The sequence below is a fragment of the Amphiprion ocellaris genome, chromosome 12, assembly GCF_022539595.1.
Source record: "Amphiprion ocellaris isolate individual 3 ecotype Okinawa chromosome 12, ASM2253959v1, whole genome shotgun sequence".
NCBI classification, from domain to species: Eukaryota; Metazoa; Chordata; class Actinopteri; family Pomacentridae; genus Amphiprion; species Amphiprion ocellaris.
The window spans coordinates 9362996-9384126 of NC_072777.1; the positions used below are offsets into that span (position 1 = coordinate 9362996).

At 40.5% G+C, this 21131-nt stretch overlaps 1 protein-coding gene across 4 annotated transcripts in view; it reads left to right on the forward strand.

Annotated features, from left to right (window-relative positions):
- Window positions 1-3897: 3897 nt before the first annotated feature.
- Window positions 3898-21131, forward strand: part of cdc42bpb (CDC42 binding protein kinase beta (DMPK-like)) — a 33135-nt gene continuing 15901 nt past the window's right edge. For all 4 annotated transcript variants that reach the window (XM_023282819.3, XM_023282821.3, XM_023282820.3 and 1 more), the window contains exons 1-13: window positions 3898-4632; window positions 8239-8330; window positions 14150-14233; window positions 14310-14405; window positions 14490-14638; window positions 15479-15572; window positions 15845-16045; window positions 16517-16765; window positions 17000-17237; window positions 17365-17472; window positions 18145-18278; window positions 19573-19815; window positions 20891-21001. In XM_023282819.3, the coding sequence (XP_023138587.2) occupies window positions 4464-4632; window positions 8239-8330; window positions 14150-14233; window positions 14310-14405; window positions 14490-14638; window positions 15479-15572; window positions 15845-16045; window positions 16517-16765; window positions 17000-17237; window positions 17365-17472; window positions 18145-18278; window positions 19573-19815; window positions 20891-21001 (1968 nt within the window). In that variant the 5' untranslated portion in view covers window positions 3898-4463. The remainder of the gene's footprint in view (window positions 4633-8238; window positions 8331-14149; window positions 14234-14309; window positions 14406-14489; window positions 14639-15478; window positions 15573-15844; window positions 16046-16516; window positions 16766-16999; window positions 17238-17364; window positions 17473-18144; window positions 18279-19572; window positions 19816-20890; window positions 21002-21131) is intronic.

The following is a 21131-nucleotide window of genomic DNA, read 5'->3' on the forward strand; positions in this document are numbered from 1 at the left end:
AGGCATTAGTTCATCGCCGCAGTCTTTACATGCAGAATGGTTGAACAAGCTGTCAGAATATGTCAGGGATTTTTCTATACATTTCCATTAGACTTTTTTCTAAATCTGTCCTGAATTTGTAAATTGCTCCCAGGTGAATCTTGACTTTCTCTAATAAAGGGAAATGTGTGAAGGGTTTGGGTTTTCTGAAATCACTCAAAGAAACAAGAGAAGATATTCATGATGTGGATGAGAATTTGTGGCCCAACAAACAGGAACATCAGGAGGTGTAGGAAGACTGTACTGTAATTCCTACAGCACTGCATGTACAGTTTTCCCTAAGGAGACTGTCCTATGTTAACATTTCTACTTTTGTTTTTTCTTTGTGCTATGCAGTGCGGTGTTGCTTTCTGTATCGCAGTTACGTGGTCTGTCAACAAATTACAGTACAAACAGTAAAAGCGTAAATGTGAATCTTGTCCAGTTTCTTGCAATCAATCTTCCACATATACTAAGGTGGAACTTACAATTTACAATAGCTGTCATCAGAACTTTAGCGATAGTTTACATCAGAACATCCCTCCAGAGTACTCTGTTATAATGACAACATGACTAAGCAATCTGACCGAATCAACCGATGCTGGTTGATTTTGTATGGCCGGATAATTCATTTGTTTTATTCTATAAGTGGTTTATTTAGCACAATGCATGAATCAGATGCAGCCAGTTTCCATCATTAGTCCATGGATGGAGGCTACGAGTGATGTGAGGTTACAGAGATAAAAGACAACAGTCACTTACAGTAAAAACATACAAAATTAAAATTACACAGCAGCAAACCAAAGCTACTTTCCAGCCAGGAAGAACACCATTAATAATCCACTCTCAGGACCAAAGGTTAAGTGTCTGTGAGCTCTATTACCTGATTCTTCAACCACGTTTCCAAACTACATTTAAAATCCTGCCCTTTCTCACACTCAGAAGTAAAGAATTTTACATCCCAGCTGCCTTAATAAAAATCAGTTCTGTCCAAATGTCGTAGACTAAAATTTAACAAAACACTCCCCTCTAGTGGAAACTCATGTGGACCTGGAGCTGCACTAAATGTTACAAACTGAGGCTATAGTGTTGGACTGTGAATAATCTTCTACAATAAGTCATTATTAACCTTTAACAGAAAGTTCTCAGATGTTAAAAGATGATACTCTTCAACTATACAGATATAATGATGAGAGTGAGTCCATTATTTTAAGTGCTCGCTCATACAAACTATGAAGTTGTTGATGCTTTGTGTGTTTGAGAGCATCTTGCAATACATTATAAAAGATGGAGCAGAATCACTGAATAGAGATAAGATGCATCTGAGACTGTTGTAGTTGTTGTTGAGGAGAATGAAAGCTCTGTATTGAATGTGTGCAAGGTTTGTTGAAAGACCTGTGAGACAAGCTGCAGGTTTACTGCATAACATTTATGTCTACATATTTAGATTAATTTTATGGAAAATATATTAAAATTCAATGAAACAAATTTGAAAAAAAAAAAAACAAAAATAAAATGAATAAGATATTGTATTGAAAAACAAAACATAATAATACATATAATATGAAAAAACATGCAATAAAAATATAAAATGATGAAATCTAAAATGAGATAAAAATGCATGAAAACATGAAATAATACTAATAATGCAAAAAAGCCTAAAATAAAACAGAAATACAACAAAATTAAATTAAAATATTAAACAACAAATCCCTAAATACACTAAACAGGCAATGAAATTTAAATTAAAATAACAATAAGACATGAAATAAAAAAAATATTGAACAATTAAGCTAAAAATAAAGTACAATAAAAAATTTAATTACATATAAAAATGAAAAATAATTACAATACAAAGCTTAAAATAAATTTTAAATAATATATATAATAAAATGGAATAGAACATGTAAATATGCAATAGATCATAATATAAAATAAAAAATACATGATAAATCTATATAAAATAGAAATACAAGAAAACATGAAGAACTGCAAGGAAGCACAAAATAAATCAAACAATCAAATAAAAATAATAACACAGTTACACAAAAAACTGAAATACAATAAAACATTAATATAAAATAGAAAAGTGATCAGACATAAAATTAAATGCAATAACACATTAAATAAATTACAATACAATGAAATAAAAATTAAAAAGAAATGCAATACATACAACACAAACAACAAAATCACAATAAAATAAAAATACATAACAATTACACATAGTATAAACAAAAGTATAAAAAAACATAAAATAGAATAAAAAATAAAATACAAAATTGCAAAACATAAAAAGATTTTAAAAAATGAAACATAAAATAAAACGACAACACAATAAAATTTGAAGTAAATAAATTCTGCTGTCGATGCCTCATTGATTGTTTATTTTACTGTAGACATAACAAACAAACAGCACTCTTTGTTTACTGATTTATTGTCTGATGTCACTGGGTGATGTCAGTGGGGGGGGTACCAGTCTCTCCCGGCTCCTGTCAATCACACCATAACGTCATGTATCCGGAGCGTTTCCGGTGCAGGAGGGCGGGGCCTCGATGCTCCTCGGGGAGCGTCAGACTGAAGTCTAAGGAAAAACGGAGCGTCAAGCCGCAGACACCAGCAGGAAGTGACATCCGGGAGAACAGCGGTGGCCTGCACAATAAAAGCACAGACAGACTTTAGCTCAATTTTTGAAATTAATGTCGTCTAAATCTTTTAAACATGATTATACAAAGGTTTGTGCTAATAAAGCTTGAAGTTATTTCTCATATAATAGTTGATTATTATCATTATTCCAACAAAAGTCAGCAGAAGGGTTTTCTGCGATACTGACAACATAAAACAATGTCTTAACAGCTGTTGACTTGTTTAGCAAAATCAGTTTTATAAAACTTGAAAATTTTGTGTTTTAGTTTAAGAAGCACAGAAAACCCCAAAATCAAATATTGAGAAAATTGTGTGTGTGTGTGTGTGTGTGTGTGTGTGTGTTTATTCTACTTTGGATTTATAAATATATTTTCAATAATATTTCAAACATTTTTAAGATTTTGTATTTTAATTTGGTTTAATGTACTTTTTTTTAAAATGTAGATAAAAACAAATCATTTCAAATTTTCTGTGAAACGACGAAAAGATGATAGCCTTTTTTTAAAAATCAATTATTCAGTTTAGGATTTAAAATATCAGAAAGCAGTTCAAATTTATACTTTCATGTATCAGATAAATATAATCCCAATTTTACATTTAATATATTTCTTTGACTATTCATAGTTGCTCATTGCTTTTTAAACTGACAAAATGCCCTCATGAAATAGCAAAAACAAATTAACTGATAAATGTGAGATTAGTTTGACAAGTTTCATCATAATAATTCTGTCAGGTCTAAAGCAAAAGATGTTTTTATCACTATCAATTAATCTGCTTTATTTATTTGATTGACCATTCAATTAAAATCTTAATTTAACCAGAATGAATAATATAAATGTTTTGTTTAAACCAACCAACATTTTAAAAACAGACACACCCAGCAAACGGTAACCTTCAGGGAACTTTCCCTTAACATTTTTAGCTCATGATCAGTGTTGACAAACGTTTGTAACATGATTCAATCAATTCACTTATTGGTTTTTATTGCCCTGTTTTAAATAGCCAATTTTTGTTTATTTGTTCTTCTTTATGCTTTATTTGTGTTTATTTATGCGTCTGTTTTTGTGTTTTGTTTGTTTGGGTCTTATTTGTATTCATGTGTGTTTTTAATTTATGCTGTTTAAATGTTATTCGGTTTGTATTAGTTGTAAAGAGGTCACTAGTAGACGTGTTTCTGAGACTCTTGTTTTACTGTGAAGCTCCATGTGACCGGAAGTGGGGTTTGTTCGCTGCAGCTTGCTCTGGATGAGCCGACCTGGATTCAGCCATATTCCCACTGATCAGCCACACCGGCAGCTCCCTCAAACTCACCAAAAACCCCCTCTAATCCCCCGGTGCGCTCCCTCCCGGTGCTGACGGACATTTTGAGTCCAGCCCAGTCGGTCCCGGAGTTCCTGGACCTTTTACCGGGCTGATACACCGACCGGCGGACATGGAGCAGCGACGGCCAACCTGAGAGTCGACGGTCTGCCCGACGTCCCGATTTCTGAGAGGAAAGTCCAGATTTACCGGATTAAAGCCGATGCGGAGGGCGGACAGACGCGGGCCTGCAGGCTGTTCGGTTCACGACGCGACGGAGCGACGGTAACCGGCGGAGACTCAGCGACTCACCGACACCAAGGCGGCTCAAAATGTCGGGAATGTTTTCCCGGAGCTAACGAGCTAGCTGCTGCTGCTAGCAGGCTGAGCTCGGCACGACTCGGCAGGAAGCGGAGCCTCGGCGGCGGCTTACACTCGGACTGAGCGGCGGGCTGTGGTGGGTGTTTCATCGGGAGCTGCAGTGACCGTCCTGAGTCAGGATGTCGGCTCAGGTCCGCCTGAAGCAGCTGGAGGAGCTGCTGCTGGAGCAGAAGGCGGCGGGCTGCCTGAGTGTGGAGACGCTTTTGGACCTGCTGCTCTGCTTCTACACGGAGTGCTCCAACTGCCCGCTGAAGAGGGAGAAGCACATCACCGACTTCCTCGAGTGGGGTAAGATCGTGGACCCGGTCCTGGGCCACATCTGTTTTCGGTTCCGTCTCCAAAACCCGTGAAACACACTCATAAGGTCTGGAACGCCCTCAGCAGTCTCCAAGGGGCCGCCAGGTGCTCCCCAGAGACACTGTGGGTCTTCAGAGATGTTTAAGGATAACTGGAGAGGCTCGGGGGTCCTTTGCGGTGGTCCTTAAACCTTCCTGGAGCCTTGACACAGGCTCTTGGAATGTCTAAGGCTTTATAACAGGGGTCCTGAAAACGACGAAGACACGTTCTTGAATGGGGTTCTAAGAATCCTGTAGAGTTTTCAGTGTTCTTCAGGGAGGATCAGGGGTTCTAAAGGGTTCCACATAGGTTTCAGGGTTCCTGACAGACCTTAACATGGGTTTCAAGGAACTGCAGTGGGCCTCAAAGTTCCATGGATCCTGAAATGTGGTTCTTGAAGGGGCTTCATGAGTCTTTTAGTGTTCGCCAGAGACATCCAGTGTTCACTGAGAGATTCTTGGGCGTCTCGAGGTAATTCACTGGCCCTTGAAACAGGCTCCAGGAAGGTCAAAGACTTCATAACACAGATCTGTGAAATTGGATCTGAAGGTTCAAGGGTCCTTGGGAGTCTGCTGAAGGGTTTAGGGATATTTGAAAGAGGATACATAGATCCTGGAGAGTGTTCTCGAAGTGTTTCAGGAGCTCTTGGGTAAGGTTTGGTGTTTAAAAGGGGTTTCAAGGAGGCTAAGATCTCTTTTAATGACACAGCTAATATTTTGTGTTGATCAGAAAGTCATCTATGAGTAAGGAGTAAAGGTCCTTTAGCGTTCCAGAGACATCCAGGGAGGTTCAAGGACCCTTGAGTGACATTTCAGCAGGTTTCAGAAATTGACAGGGGTTACAAGGGTCCATAGTTAAGGCTCAAAGATAGTTTCAGGGATTCCAATTGATTTTAAAAGAGAGTTTTAAAGATTTTTTGAATTTCAGAGGTTCCTGGCGGTTTAGGGGTCTAGATAGAGCTTGAAATAACTTTTGGAGTGCTCTAGAGAGGTCATTGCTCCTTAAGAGAAATTGCTGAAAGGTTAGGGGTTCCTGAAAGAGCACTGTGGGGTCCGGGCCAGTTCAAGGTGTCTTGGGGGTTCTGGTGGCTGAAGGTTTTCCAGAATAGTCGAGTTGTTTCCAGAACCCTGTCAGCACAGTGGTCCAGCTGCAGGTTTGACCCTCGGACCAGAGGAGTTTAAATGACGAGTTCACAATAAGTCTACAGTGCAGATGAGTGTGTGCGCTCGGTGTGGAGGCTGCAGATGCTCGCTGGCCCAGTTTGACCCAGTTTGGCCCACTTTGTCCTGGTTCAGCCTGTTCCTGTTAAACACAGTCTGTCCTGGTTTGGTGTGACCTCCTTACAGCAGTTGTTTGAGTTTCTGATGTTTCTCCGACAGTTTCACTGTTTCTCCGAGAGTCTGACCCTGATTGATCAGTGACTGATGACATCAAATGATTGATTGATTGATTGACTGATTGATTGATTGATCACAGATAGAAGACAACAGCAACAACTAACCTGAACTGAAATTTGAGGAAAACCATCCAAACAGGATGAATTAACATCCATTTCCATTAAAAATGATTCATAATTGATTTGTTAAACTTCCAGCAGGTTTTCTTTAATTTGTATTAACATGTATTTAAAGTGTTTGAATGGTGAGAGTGGCATCATCTTCTGCACAGAGTGATGCATCGTGGGTAGTGTGTAGCCACCATGTCATGAGGTTAGCAAGTGTTGGCCCATTTTAACCAGCAGGAGTTTCTGAAGGTCCCTGTGACTGTTTTACTGCGAAATGATGACCAGAATGTCTTATAATCCCGCCGATGCAGTATGTAGCTGTGACATCGCCTTTGATGTTATTTCATTGTCGCTTTCTGCCGCCGCCATTAAGCAGCTGTGTCTGAGTGGATCAGATCCTGAATCTGTGTCTAAACAGATTCAGGATCTGTTTCGCTCTGTGAAGCTGTCTGAGCACCGCCCCTCCTACTGAGTCGGAGCAGCATCATAAACCCCTCGAAATGCTCCAGAGGATGAATCTGAGAGGTCTGATTTCAGCTGCTGTAAAGACAAGGATGGTCTGTGGAGCTCTGAATCATCAGGTTGAAGTCCACCTCCAGACAGTCGAGGGTCTTCAGGATCCTGCAGGTGTTGTTTAAGGTTGCAGTTGAGGCAGTCAGGTTCAGTTCAGTCGGCCTCTCAGGAGGAACCCAAATTGCTCTGATGTGGTTTCTGTTCTGGTTTCTGTTGGTGTGTGTATTAGTGTCACACTGTGCATTTTAATATATGTATATGTGTGTGACCCAGATAAAACTGATCCCAGATCAGATGAATAAAAGATGAATGAGAGGCTTGTCAGTCTGCAGGGTCTTAGTGCCCCCCAACTCCTCGCTATGAGTGTCTTCTGTGCTATCATTCATCTGTCACATATGGTCATTGTGTATTATTGTCCATTTGGCTGTATGATATTGGGAAAAAAACAGACAGTAAGTTACTTAGTTTGCCTGCGACACATTGCAAAAGGACAGAAACATCTTCGTAAATACAGCACTTGCACAACCAACGCTTCTCTCATCTCTGTTGTGATGTTTTCCCTCGTATGATCATCGAGGCATGGCGTTGTTACAGATGGATCTCTTCATTAATGAAGTAGATGTTAAGACTGAAGCAGGACACCACAAGTCTATTGTTGCAACATAATATTGCAGTTATGACAGCGCTGTTTCAACTTGTGTCTTGCATTTTTCATACAGCTCTGGGATGGCAACTTGAGAAAACTGGGGTTATGTACTGTTTGCCAAGTGACTTTGGTACTTTCTTTGATACTAATTGGTATCTTTCATCAGTAATTACGCTCTGCCGTTTGGAACCTGTTGTAGCAGAGGCATCTGAAATAGTTTTTGTTGGTTTGGATGACTTTTAGATCGGGCTTCACACTCATCATACAGAGTTTTGTTGTGCAGATTTAGGTGGTCAAACAAAATTAGTCGTGTTGCCTCATGTAATGACCAACAATTACCAGACACCGCTGACAGAGCACCTGTTTTGGGTCAGCGTCATCCTTCCTGTAGTCAAAATATTTCCTTCCAACTCATGTTGCATTTTTGGAGCCAAATCTTCCATTGCAGTGTTTCTTTCCTGTTCCTTGCTCATTTTGTTGCTCACATGTGGAGCCTGCATGTCAATAATCCCTGTCAACAAACCCTTAAATCATAGTAAACTAAATTCTATCAGGTGGATTTTTCTTGTAGGTTAGTCACGGAGAAGGAGTAGTGTCTGAGTTTTCTTTTAGTGTCCAGTAGAAGAAAAGTTTAGCATGATGTGGTTGAATTAGTTTATATTACTTCATGTTGCACTACCTATAATAAATTGTGCAGCCATTGAAAGCAAGCAGCTTCATTTTTATTTCACCTTATACACAAGTACGTAACAGACAAAGCGTAGGATTCATTAAAATTTTATTAATTTAATCAAATCAAAAACAGTATGAACAAGTTGAATAAAGTTAAGTTTAAATTGCTGTTCTTTTTTATTATCTCTGTCGTATGTCTAACATTTATTTTGTGTGTCCTCAGTGAAACCGTTCACCACCACGGTGAAGGACATGCGGCTGCACAGAGATGACTTTGAGATGCTGAAGGTGATCGGACGAGGAGCTTTTGGAGAGGTAAGACTTCCTTCTGACGTCTGACCTCACCATCTTGTCTGGTCTCCATCTGCCAGGATGCCTCCTCTCTCTCCTCCTCCTCCTCCTCCTCCTCCTCTTTATCTTCCTTCTCAGTACTTCACTGCTCACTTGGGTCACCGGTGGTAAACAGCGCTCAGTAGACACAGGAAGTTTTCGTGAAAACGGATTCCAGGCGAGCACAGGCAGCGGATGTGACGCTAACAGGACGCTTTATTGAACTAACAGCAGTGTGTGTCAGTGGGTGTGTTCCAATCGTTATGCTACTATACTGTATAATATGGTAGAAACGCATTTAGTACACCCCAATGCATTACAGCTCAAATGCAGTAGCCGGTGCCAAAAACACCAGGACGTCCTGCTACATCTGACTGCATGCTTTTGTGAACTACACACAGTATCATCGCAAGTATAAACAAGCTTAAGCTGCTGGGAGGGCTCAGACAGATGACGGCTCATTTCACAGACTGCAGTGGATGGAAGGCGCAATATTATGACAAAGTAATATGTCTCAGTTTTATGCATACTGCATGCTACAGTGCGTGTTTTCAAAAGGCAGCTGCAGTGCGTACGAAGGTATCTGATTTGGAACACAGCCATTGTGTGTATCAGTGAATTGTACACTGGTGTATCCAGCTGTGGACTCACCTGTGTTGTTACCTGTAGCTCAGTGGAGTGAGCGCCCTCCTCCTTGTGCGCGAACAGGAAGCATATCCAGTCCAGTGTAACTCTGCATTTCCTGTTTATAACGCACAGCTTCCTGACTCCTTCCTCTGTGGTTCCTGCAGGAGCTCGGCCTTTATCGCTTTTAGTAGTAGAAGCAGAAATGTGGTCAGGTGGTCTCACAGAGATAAGATAACACCCGGGACTGCGTTTGTCGGTGACGGTGTTTGGAGTCCAACATACATGACAATATAGTCCAAGTATGAAGGATGTAATGTGACAGATGAGAAGAAAAACAGTGCAAAATTAGCAGCTGATTTGTTGAAACAAACAAACTTCCTGCCTGCTCTGTGACAACGTTTGCATTCTAGCTTTTGGCCGTCTATAACTTGTCATTTCTCACACCATGACAGACATGACTGTTCCTTTGTTTTTTCTTCCAGTTTCAGTGAACCTGTTGTTGCACATGTTGTTACTATCCACTGTCTTGAGAACCAGCTGCAGGTATGCAGCCTTTACTAACTACAGCACCGGAGAAACACAAGGAACGAGGTCGATTAAACAATAGCGATATGTACCAGCAATTCATCAGTGCAGTAAAAAATTTACTTGACTTTATGCTCAATAGTTGAACTCTCAACAGTCTGACAGATGTAATCTTAGGCTAAGAAGCCGTCGTGGCATCTCCATCCTGTGATAAATAGGTTAAGGAGCTACTTCAAATAAAAGATTTTTTCTTCTGGCTTTTCTTAAAAAAAATAGGTAATTAAAAATTATCAGTCACTTTGATTATCAATGGATATGAAAAATGTTATTGTGATAAATATTTTACCTCTAAATTTCCCAGCCGTAGGACATGTACTTTGTACAAAAGAATTGGTTCTTCTGACATTCTCATAACTAACTAATTCATAGTATCCACAGGTAACCTCTGTCAAGCTCTAATAAAAGAAAGTTTTTGTCGTAGACAAAAAGTTTATATTGTTGGTTATTGAAACAATTGAAATGTTGCCACAGACTGTTTAAACAGCAGCTAATGTTCCTTCATTTCGAAAACGCAACGTATGATTGGCTGCATTTTCACCCACTTTTCTGCACATTCTCAACTTTGGTGAAAACACCAGACATCTGTAGAACTGACAGTGAGAAATCAGAGATGATTCCTCCTCCTCTGAGGCAGAAAAGTCTATTTTCATGCAAGCTCAATGTTCACTGAAGCTGCCACTCCACAGGAGAGATGAAAAAAGCGAAAGCAAAATCTAATAAATAGTTTAAAAAATTATAAATTTAGTTAAACAACTGATATGTGATGGTTGAATTGAGATTATTCCTACATGTAGATGTAAATGTGGTTGCAGAGCTGCAGCTCAGTGTGTCAGTATGCGTCTGTTAGCTGTTGTTAGTCATTAACTCAGCTGCTGCCGTTCACCTTCAGCCAGTCTGATAACGGCTCCAGTTCAAGTCCACACATTAAACTTGTCTGTGATTCATCAGTGTTTTAGAAATTCCAAGGTTAATTCTTCACATATTTAACTTTTTTTTTATTCTGCACTGTTATTGTTGAAGATTAATTGTAAATGAATGAGAATCAGCCGTCAAAAGTCACAGCGCAGTGATGCAGCGATTTGTGATAATTGGAGAAAAGGAGGTTTATTTGAGCAGCAAGAATACAACTCAGAGCTTCATCAAAAAAAAAATGACATCACATAAAGGACTGAAAACTATTAGAGTAACAGGAGGTGGAAGATCCAGTAAATATCGAGAATAAGTGAGAGGTGAGCTGATCTGACGTCAATGTTGTGGAGATAAAAAAAAAAAACAGCAGCTGGAACTGAACGGTTGGAGCTGCTCAGGTTTTTTTTTTAAACTGCAGACTTTATCAAACACTGAAAATCCAACCCAGCTGGTGGTTTGGGGCAGAAAGCAAGGTACAAAAACCGTCAGATGAATTCAATTTAACATCCTGTTAGATGTCGGGGTCACAGACTGAAAATACAGGGCTTCGATTTCTGCTCATGTGTTGACTTTAACACTGAGACACACTTTGAATGACCCACAATATTTTGCTGCTGCAGTGTTTGTTCTGTTTTTCTCTGTGAAGACGTGAGGTCCAGACTGAACAACCTCCATGTCGTCTGAATATAATCGATCCTCACTCAGGCAGAAGGACACAGACTTTACTGCTACACATGCCTCTTTCTCTGAAGTGCCATCATCACAGAGGCTTGTGGGTAATGTAGTTCATAAGGTTGGAACAGCGTGTAAGAGGTTCTGCTTTTCACCAGCTGGGTTTCTTACAGCAGAAAGGTTGTGTGTTATTGTGTGTCGGTGTATGCATTGTCCACATACCAGAGGAAAGGTGTGTCGCAGCCACACCTGCCCACCGCCTCAGGAAACAAACACACACAAGTTTGTGTTGCTGTTCTTGCGAGGACCGCCCTCACTGTCAGTGACTCAGCCTGGTCCTCACAAACACACAGATACACTGTAAACACTGGGACCAGCTTGGGCAGCTCTCACTACGATCGAGTCAAGGTCCAGTCCAGGTGTGGTGCTGAGCCGTATGGGTGGAATGCTGATCAGACTGGTATTTGTGGCGTGGCTGTCCTCGGATGCTCAGACCAGCTCATCTGGTGGTTTTTCTGGACACATTCCAGCCTGTATGTCTGTAACATGTTTGACCTGGTCACCATGGAGACGAGTGTGGTAACTCTACAGAAGTGATACGTCTGTGTGAGTCAAACTGACATGAAACAACATGGATAATGTTGTTTTTATTATTTTTTGTTAGTCACACAGTTGGAACTGACACCTCATGAATACCACATTGTAGATCTGAAACCAGAACCCTGCAGACGAGTCTCCATCAGTCACAAACGATATGTGGAACTAATATTAATTTGCAGTGAAAATGAAAATCTTGGTGTCAAATTTTGGACAAAACCACAACAACGGAAAACGTACCTATTTTTTACCTAAGTTTTATTTAAAAAAAAAAAAAAAAAAAAGAACATTTCAGTATTTATCCTTCGGGGTTGATCAGCCATCACTCTTGACATGTAACCAATCAGATGGTGCTGGGGGCAGGACAGTGGTGGTGACTAATAAATACACAAGCAGCTACATCAGAGTCAGATGAGCATATTTATAATTTAATATATTTTATCAGGAATCTGTTAAAAAAATATATCTGCAAAATAGTGAATATTGAATCCATAGACCCATATTATGATTGCAGCATGATCTCACCATTAACCAGTTAATAATCTAAAATCAGGGAGGAACCAAGTGGCAATATCTGGGGATGAAAAATAAGGCCAATACAGAAGAGGCAAAAACTGCAATTTCTTAAATGTTTACTTGAGTGAGTTCCTATTAATCTGGTAGATCTATCACCACAGCGCTGTGTCAGTGCTAGATGATGGTCTGACTGCAACCAATATCGTTCTCTTTGAGGGGGAAAGAAATGCTCTGGCTTGTTTGTTTTTCTTCAAACCAATCACAGTTGGTTTCACAGGATGCAGCAACGGTGCTCCTGCAAAATTGTGACGAAATGAATCAAAATTGTCTTGGCTAATTCAGCCAAAGAAGTAAGCAGGCCTGCCTTACTGCACTATCCAAATTATGGGGAAGATTTGCCATTCCCCACTTGGAGGTTGTTGTTGTTTCCTGCAGCTGAAGGGATTTTGAAAAGGGAGCAGAAGGGGATAGCAGAACGGGAGGTGAAGGCTGCATGAAATGCATGGCGGAAATGGCAGGCTTATACTCGAATCCTACATCTGGTGAGTTAGACTAATCCCCTTAGACCCCATGTTAAAATGCTCAACTTTACAGCAGAAATAAGCATGTTTACTGCCTGGTAGAGGTTTTTCCTCAATCATTGTGGCACATTTCACAGCTCAGAACTGAAATTTAACCTTCACATCATCAGCTTACTTTTGCACATGACAGCAGTGTCTCATTAATTTGAACAAATTGCAAATGCTTTGGCATGTTTATGCAAAACATTATGTACACGTCTACTGTTTACTACATTATTAATGTCAACTCTTGGCATGTTGATCAGAATGCACCGTACTGGTATTCTGTTGAATACTTTTACACCCCCAAACATCCAAGCATAAGTCATTACATGCAAAAGTCAGTCATATTTTCTCTACATTTCTAAATGTGTCCTGACATGACGACTGAGCGCTGCGTTTCACAAAGGGAAAAAGTACTAAACTAGAAATGTAAACATGGGGAACAGCTTGAGGCAGAGCTATTCATGCAGCACAAATGTTTAAAAGTTACTTCTCACCAGTCCACATGAACCATCAAGAACTGATTAATCTATGAAATAAATGAAATGCAGTCGACATTTTCCGTGTGTGTTTTTTTTAATCCACTGACATAAATAATTGGCTCTATTGCATTGTGAATTTGAAGAAGAGATAAAACAACAGGCTGCATGAAAGATAAATTATTAGATTTATAAATCATACAGCAAACTGCAGTGCTCCATTGCAAAGAACCTGCAGCAATATTAATCTGCAGACTTTAGTCCGAATGGTTTTATATCAAAATGACCATTAATCTCCTTAAGATCTGAAACTACAGATTTACACTTGTTTTAGTAATAATTCCTTTTTTCATTAAATGTTTTGCATTATAGGAGGAGGTGCATCTCTGTCTCAGCCTCACCTTCTCAACATTGATCACATATTCTGTTTTCTTTTGGGTTGCTGTAGGTTTTTTCTGTCTTCCTTGTTAAAATTGTGGTCACTGAGTCTGTACTGGTCAGATTCTGTCTTTAACTCCATCAGCAGAGAGATGTTGTGCTAATTCCGCTTCATTCTTTTAGCAGCTTCATTCCAGTGTTTCAGATGGGTTTCTTTATGTTGCGTTATAACGAGGTTTCGTCTGATTAGTGTTTGGAAGGCAGTGTTGTTGTGAGGCTGTTGGTTAGGTGGTTAAAATATGCATGCAGTCTCTTTTTAATGTCAGTTTTCAGTGACTTTCTTGGTGTTTTTCTGTGTTCTTGTAAAATCTATCTGCACAATTCTGCATGTAGCGATTCTATAAACACAGTGCAGTATTGATGTCTCTCATCATCTCTGTCTTGTCGTTAATATCTGTCACCCTTCTCTCTCTTTCAGGTTGCTGTGGTGAAGATGAAGCACACGGAGAGAGTTTATGCCATGAAGATCCTCAATAAGTGGGAGATGCTAAAGAGAGCTGAGGTGGGCTTCATCATCTTCATCAGAACGCATGTGGCATGGTGCGGTGATATTAGCATGTTCTTCTTCTTCTGTGCAGACGGCATGTTTCCGTGAGGAACGCGAAGTCCTGGTGAAAGGAGACAGTCAGTGGATCACAACGTTACATTACGCCTTCCAGGACGACAACTACCTGGTTAGTACTGCAAGTGCTGCTGCAGTACTCCCGCTGTCATAGCAGTGAAAGTAACGTATGCACCTGTGTGTATTTGTACTGTAGTACCTGGTGATGGATTACTATGTGGGCGGGGACCTGCTGACTCTGCTCAGTAAGTTTGAGGACCGTCTTCCCGAAGATATGGCCAAGTTCTACGTCGCTGAGATGGTGCTGGCCATCCACTCCATCCACCAGCAGCACTACATCCACAGGTACTGGTTATAGTGGTGTGTACAGATGTTCACGCTCTGTACGGTAAACTCACCTGGGCGTTGCCTCTGATGGGCGTGGCCTCAGGTCTCCATAGTAACTGTGGGTAGGCGTGGTTGCAAATCTGCAGTGGCACTCATCTGGTTGACATGGTAACAGCAGTAAAGTACCATGTCTGAACTACAAACACAGAAGCTGGAATAAAATGTTCTGCCAGTTTCATGACTGTTTTACACTGATTCATAAATCACTGTTATCATAGTCTGTGTGTGTCTGTGCGTGTGAGTGACAGACACACACAGAGACAGGAAGTGTGTTCTTCCTGGCAGCAGTGTCCTCTGGGAAATGTAGTTACATCCTGCTCAGCCTCCACCTTCCTTCCTGAAACCAGTTAATCTTTCAACTGAAGCTGACTGCGGCTGTTCAAACTCACAGCTTTATTTAAAAAGGCTCACATAGATGATAAAGCATGTGAAGATTTCTATGTAGTTCTCTCTGTGTGCACTAACTGGCTTGTTGCGGAGGTTTCTGCTGAGTCACATGGATCCTGAAGCTGTTTCTCAGTTAAGAAACAGCCTTTGATCTCCACCTTCAAGTCAACATGGTTGAATTCTGCAAAGAATCATAAAAGTCTCGCTGAAACAGATCACGAGATATGATGAAAAACTTAAGAACAAGTGAATCAGTGGACCTTGAGAAAAGATTGTCGTATCAGCTGTTATCTACAGGCTCATTGTGATGAAAAGTAACTGTCGATGAGCGCTGGTATTCTACATCAGGAGTTTAAAATTTGTTTATGATTTGAGTGTTTTAAAGGGGTTTAATGTTTTTGGTCTTTACAGAGACATTAAACCAGATAATGTCCTGCTGGATGTCAACGGCCACATTCGCCTCGCAGATTTTGGGTCCTGCCTTCGTATGATGGAAGACGGCACGGTAACGCTCTCACACCCAAAACACTTGATTTAGTTTTTCAGTAAACCAGGTTTAATTCACAGTGACTTAAAGTTTAGTGTTAACTGGTTGAGTTATAGAGTTTAAAGGGTTTAGATATTGACAGAACTTTATGGAAGTTTCAGTTAAGTTCACTTTAAACGTAACTGATGTACTTTTAATGCCAGCTAGTTTTATTTGTCCAGGCTGAGGTTTCTAGTGGACTGATTTCTTCAAGGCCAAGTTTAAGGACTCCTCCTGTGATGTCGATGCAGGTGCAGTCTTCAGTGGCAGTGGGTACTCCGGACTACATCTCCCCAGAGATCCTGCAGGCAATGGAGGATGGGATGGGCCGCTATGGACCAGAGTGCGACTGGTGGTCTCTGGGAGTCTGTATGTACGAGATGCTGTACGGAGAAACGCCGTTTTATGCCGAGTCACTGGTAGAAACCTACGGCAAGATCATGAACCATGAGGTCAGAAACACAACAAGAGCACAGAGTTCTGCCCGCTGTTTGTTCTCTGGATTTATTATCTGTAAAAGTTATTAGGTGGAGCTTTTAGAATAGTCAGGTACAGCTGTTCTAGAGTCTTTAGGTAGAGCTGTTAAAGTAATCAGATTGAGCTTTTAGAGAGTAATCATGCAGACCTGTAAGAATATTCAGATTGCTGTTGTAATCCCACTGTTCCTGAAGTGTTGGTTCATGTTCAGCTCGTCCTCTGCTGCTGTTTCCAGGTTATGTGTTTGTCTCCAGACTCTTGTCCTACTTCTTTTCTAAATCTGAACATGTCCCTCAGTGGACAGATGCCTCGTCCTGCTCTCCATTTCTGTCTTATTATCACTGTCAGTCTCTCTCTCACTTTCTCCCTCTCTCTGTATCTCCATCCATCGTCTCTCTCACTGCTGTCAAATAGCTTCATAGTATTTATTTTCTGGTCTTTTCCAGGACCGTTTCCAGTTCCCCTCTCATGTGAGCGATGTGTCCGAAGATGCCAAGGATCTGATCCAGCGCCTGCTTTGCTCGAGGGAACGTCGACTCGGTCTGAACGGGATCTCAGACTTCAAGAGCCACCCGTTCTTCAGGGGGATCGACTGGGACAACATCCGGTCTGCAGAGGCCCCCTACATCCCAGACGTGTCGTCACCCACCGACACCTCCAACTTTGATGTGGACGATGACGTCCTGAAGAACCCGGTGAGGACCAAAGAGAAGACAAAAACACAATGCCATTATAAATCCACATCCACCAGTGTTCCCATTCCTAACCGTTAGTCTCTGTCCCTGCATCCAATCATTCAGGCTACAATTTGTCCCGACTTTATAGACTTTAATGATCCCATGACCTCCCATGTGTCCACAGTATGAACTCACTCACAGATTAGAGATGGCTCCTGCTGGTTCTCCATTCTGACAGTGTTTCTCCTGCAGGACATTGGACCTCCAGTGTCTCACACTGGGTTCACTGGTCAGCACCTCCCCTTTGTCGGCTTCACTTACACCACCGACAGCTGCTTCTCTGACGGCAGCTCTGTGAGCCGGGCAGCGCTGGGAGTCCGGCCGACGATAGATGGAGGAGGAGAAAGTGGAGGGCAGGAGGTGGAGGCATTTGAAAGGAGAATCCGCCGACTGGAGCAGGAGAAACAAGAACTGAACCGCAAACTGCAGGGTGAGAAAGACTCAAACTGTTAAATGCGTTGCTTGAACCCAGCAATTGGCTTCGAGTGTAAGTGATTCCAGTGTCGTAGTACTTCTGCAGTACTTCTTCTGACCTCAGCTTGTGTCTGTGACTGCAGAATCAACTCAAGCGCTGCAGGCTCCAGCTCGAGGAGGAACTCTGACTCGAGACAAAGAGATCAAGAAGCTAAACGAGGAGATTGAGCGGCTCAAGAAGAAACTTGCAGGTCAGAGGAGAAGGAGTTACTGTGGCTGTAACAGTCTAAAACACAGTTGTATATAAACACTTCTTTTTTAACATTTAAAATAAAGATGTTCTAATTCTGGTATCTGTTCTGGCAGAAGCATTAACAGTAGCAGTTGTACTTTTACTATCAGACGCTATGTTAGTAAAAATACTAACATCAGCACTAGTGGCAGAAGAAGCAGCAGCAGTTTTAGTGACAGCAGCACAAGGTAATAATAATTATAGTAATTGGACGACTGAAACATTGTGGTAGAAAAATTGTAATTTTTTTTTCAGTACCAGTGGCTGTATGAGTAAAACAACCACTATCAGCAGCTGCAGTAGTAGTAACACAACTGTAGTAGTATTACCAGATTTAGTACCAAGGACAGTACTTGCAGAAACAGCTGTAGTACGTGGTAGTTGAGGTGTAATGATTAAGGTTTAACGTCATCAACTCGATTAGAACCTTAAGCGGTTACTGTGCTTTGTTCTGGCTGTGATGAACCACTTAACTGATGACCTCACAGTGATGTCGGCAGAAAGGTGTGATCCTTCTGGTTAGCATCTTAGCATGGTTAGCATGTTGTGCTGACGTCACTTCATTTCCTGTCAGTCACAATTAGCATTAGCCTGTATCAGAATTGTAATCCCCACCCTTGTGATGTCGCAGACTCTGATAGGCTGGAGCATCAGCTGGAGGAGGCAGTCACACTCAGACAGGACTACGAGAGCTCCGCCTCCAAACTGAAGACTCTGGAGAAGCAGGTGAAGACCCTGAGACAGGAGAAGGATGACGTCCACAAGGTAAATAATACTGCACATTAAAATACTGCAGCTTTAATTATGTTCTGATCATTTAATTTTGAAACAAATTAAGAACAGTATTAACATTGCTTTATTTTCTCTTTTTAAATTTCGTTTCTTTCATTGTTCACTTTTAGGGAAATAATTATTACAGGATATATATATATATATATATATAGTTGTTTTGTTTTATATATATATATATATATATATATATATATATATATATATATATATATATATATATAATTATTTTTTTTTTAATTTTTTTTTTTTTTTTTTAAACAATATTTTGACCGAGTGCTAATAGTTTTACTTCTGGAAATGGTTTGAGAATCTCTCCCACCACTGCCAGTGCTAACATTCAGTTAAAGAAAGAGTAAAAATAAACCAAGACAGAGTTTTACTGCAACCCCCATATCAGTAAATCTGCCCTGCTCTAAATGCTTTGAAACTTTTGAAACAACTCAGATAATGATCTAACTATTTCAAATTGGATTTACAAACACACTCAGGCCAGGAGATGTTGAAGGGTGATAAGTTACAGTCAGACTAAGTTAGAAATGGTTCTTTGATTAACTTAAACTAACTCACTGAAGAAACAGGAGATGATACTTTGCGGTTATGATTAGTGACTCCAAAACTGAAATTTACAGAGAGGACTTTTAGGGGGCTAAATGATTGTTGTTAAAAAAAAAAAAAAAAAAAAAAAGAATTTGTAGTGACAATGACAGTTAGCCCCATTACTAGCCTTGTAGTCACATCAGATAAGCAGCCTAGATTAGCATCTTGTTGTGTGGTTGCTTTTGATTATCCGTCAGTTTCTTTTACTTCCTACTGAGCTGAAACTAAACGTTAGGAAGTACACATTTTTAATGTGTCAAAGAAAATCTGGTGGAGTGTCTCATTATGAATGGATTAATACACCGCTAAACAATCAGTTGGCTAATGGTTACTTTTAATCATTTACCCATATTAGTATAATTTATTTTGCTCAGTGTGATGGTTAGAGATGTTTATTGTTAAAATTTTAACAGTGTTACTACTTTTACTGATGCCCTGATCGATCTGACACTTTAACAGCACTCATATTGGTTATTTTTCTTATTTTATAGCAAAAAGGCTACTCTGCTCATCAGCTGTCATATTTTTGGCAAATAAATAGTTCTACAAAAAAAATTGAGGTTTTCTTAGCTGTAAATGGAACGGTTTATTTTGTGTTGTAGCCCACACTTTGTCCCCACTCTGTTAACTGATCACACACACTGATAACCCTCCTCCTCCCTCTGAGCAGCAGCTGGCGGACTCTCTGGAGCGTCTGAGGAGTCAGACGAAGGAGCTAAAGGAGGCGCATTCTCAGAGGAAGCTGGCCCTGCAGGAGTTCTCTGAGCTGTCGGAGAGGATGGCCGAACTCCGCTCCTCCAAGCAGCGTCTGTCACGTCAGCTTCGAGACAAGGAGGAGGAGATGGACACGCTCCTGCAAAAGATGGACACCATGAGGCAGGAGATTCGCAAGACGGAGAAATCCCGCAAGGAGGTGATTGTCACATTTCTGGTAGCATTACACAGCTGTACAAACACATGTAGTACTAGTGCACACAGTAGCTAGTACTTGATGATACTTATACACTAATACTAATCAAATAGAAAATTGTCCTTTTTAGTAAATCTCCACTCCAGGCTGACTTCCTGGCTGTTTTCAGAGTTCTCATCATAGTCTTCTTCAATTTGTTTTCCGTGAACATTTGAGTCTGTTCATTAAACCAGTTAGCTAAATAAGGACATTTTGTTTCTGTGCAAATTTCCATTTCTTGTTGAAAATCCTAGCACAAGCCAGAAAGCCAGAAAGCCAGAAAGACGAAGCCAATAAGTAGGTCTTGAGTCAGGCCTCAGCGAATATGAAATATTACAGAGACAAAAGTAGCGCGAACTCATCATCGAATTACTTGTTATTTTTAGAGTTTTCAGCTGCATCTTTTATAGAAAGTGGATTATTATTATTTAATCTTTTATATCTACAAATATGTAAAAGTGTCTTGAGCTGTGTGATTTGCAGAGAAGTAAATGTAGATAAAATGTAAACCAAATCGTGCATAATTTAAGGAGTCTGAAGTCGAGATCCCCCACTGTCTCTGTCTGTGGCTTTCTCAGTCTTCATCAGAAAAGAAATTTATTTGCTGTTTAATGAGATCTTGATTTACTGAATTACTGTTGTCCTGTAAAGGGAAATGTTATTTATCTGCTGCATGTTCTTCTGTTGACCACCAGAGGGCGATAGATTCATCTCTCCATTTAGGACACTTTTATTTTGAAGATCAGACAAATAATAAGAAATTGTGTTTGTAATATTTTGATGCTCCTTTGGCTACATTATTTAACTGACGAACGCAATAACTAAACATTGCTAGACACTATCATCTATGTGCAGTTTCTATGAAATACACCTGCATGTGAAAAATCTGTTGTTGATCCAGTGTTGTAGTTGCTGAGTTTTTACTGAATCAGAACAAAAATTAGAACACCAGATAAACCAGCTCTGCTGCTGGTCTGTCTTGAGGAGCAGTCTGTCAAAGTGCTCTTCAGAATAAAAGCTCTGTATGTGTGTTTGTCAGCTGGAGGCTCAGCTGGACGAGGCGAAGGCAGAGGCGTCAAAGGAGAGGAAGCTGAGGGAAAACAGCCAAGTTTACTCCAAACAGCTGGAGACGGAGCTGCAGAGCCTAAAGGTTAGATATAGCACAGACACACCCTCTACTCTTACACTGTAGAGGATCGGTACTGTACTTACTGAATGATTGAAAAGATGAATGAATGAATGAATGGATTTTAAGTGTTGTGCTGCTGTGTGTGCCTCGT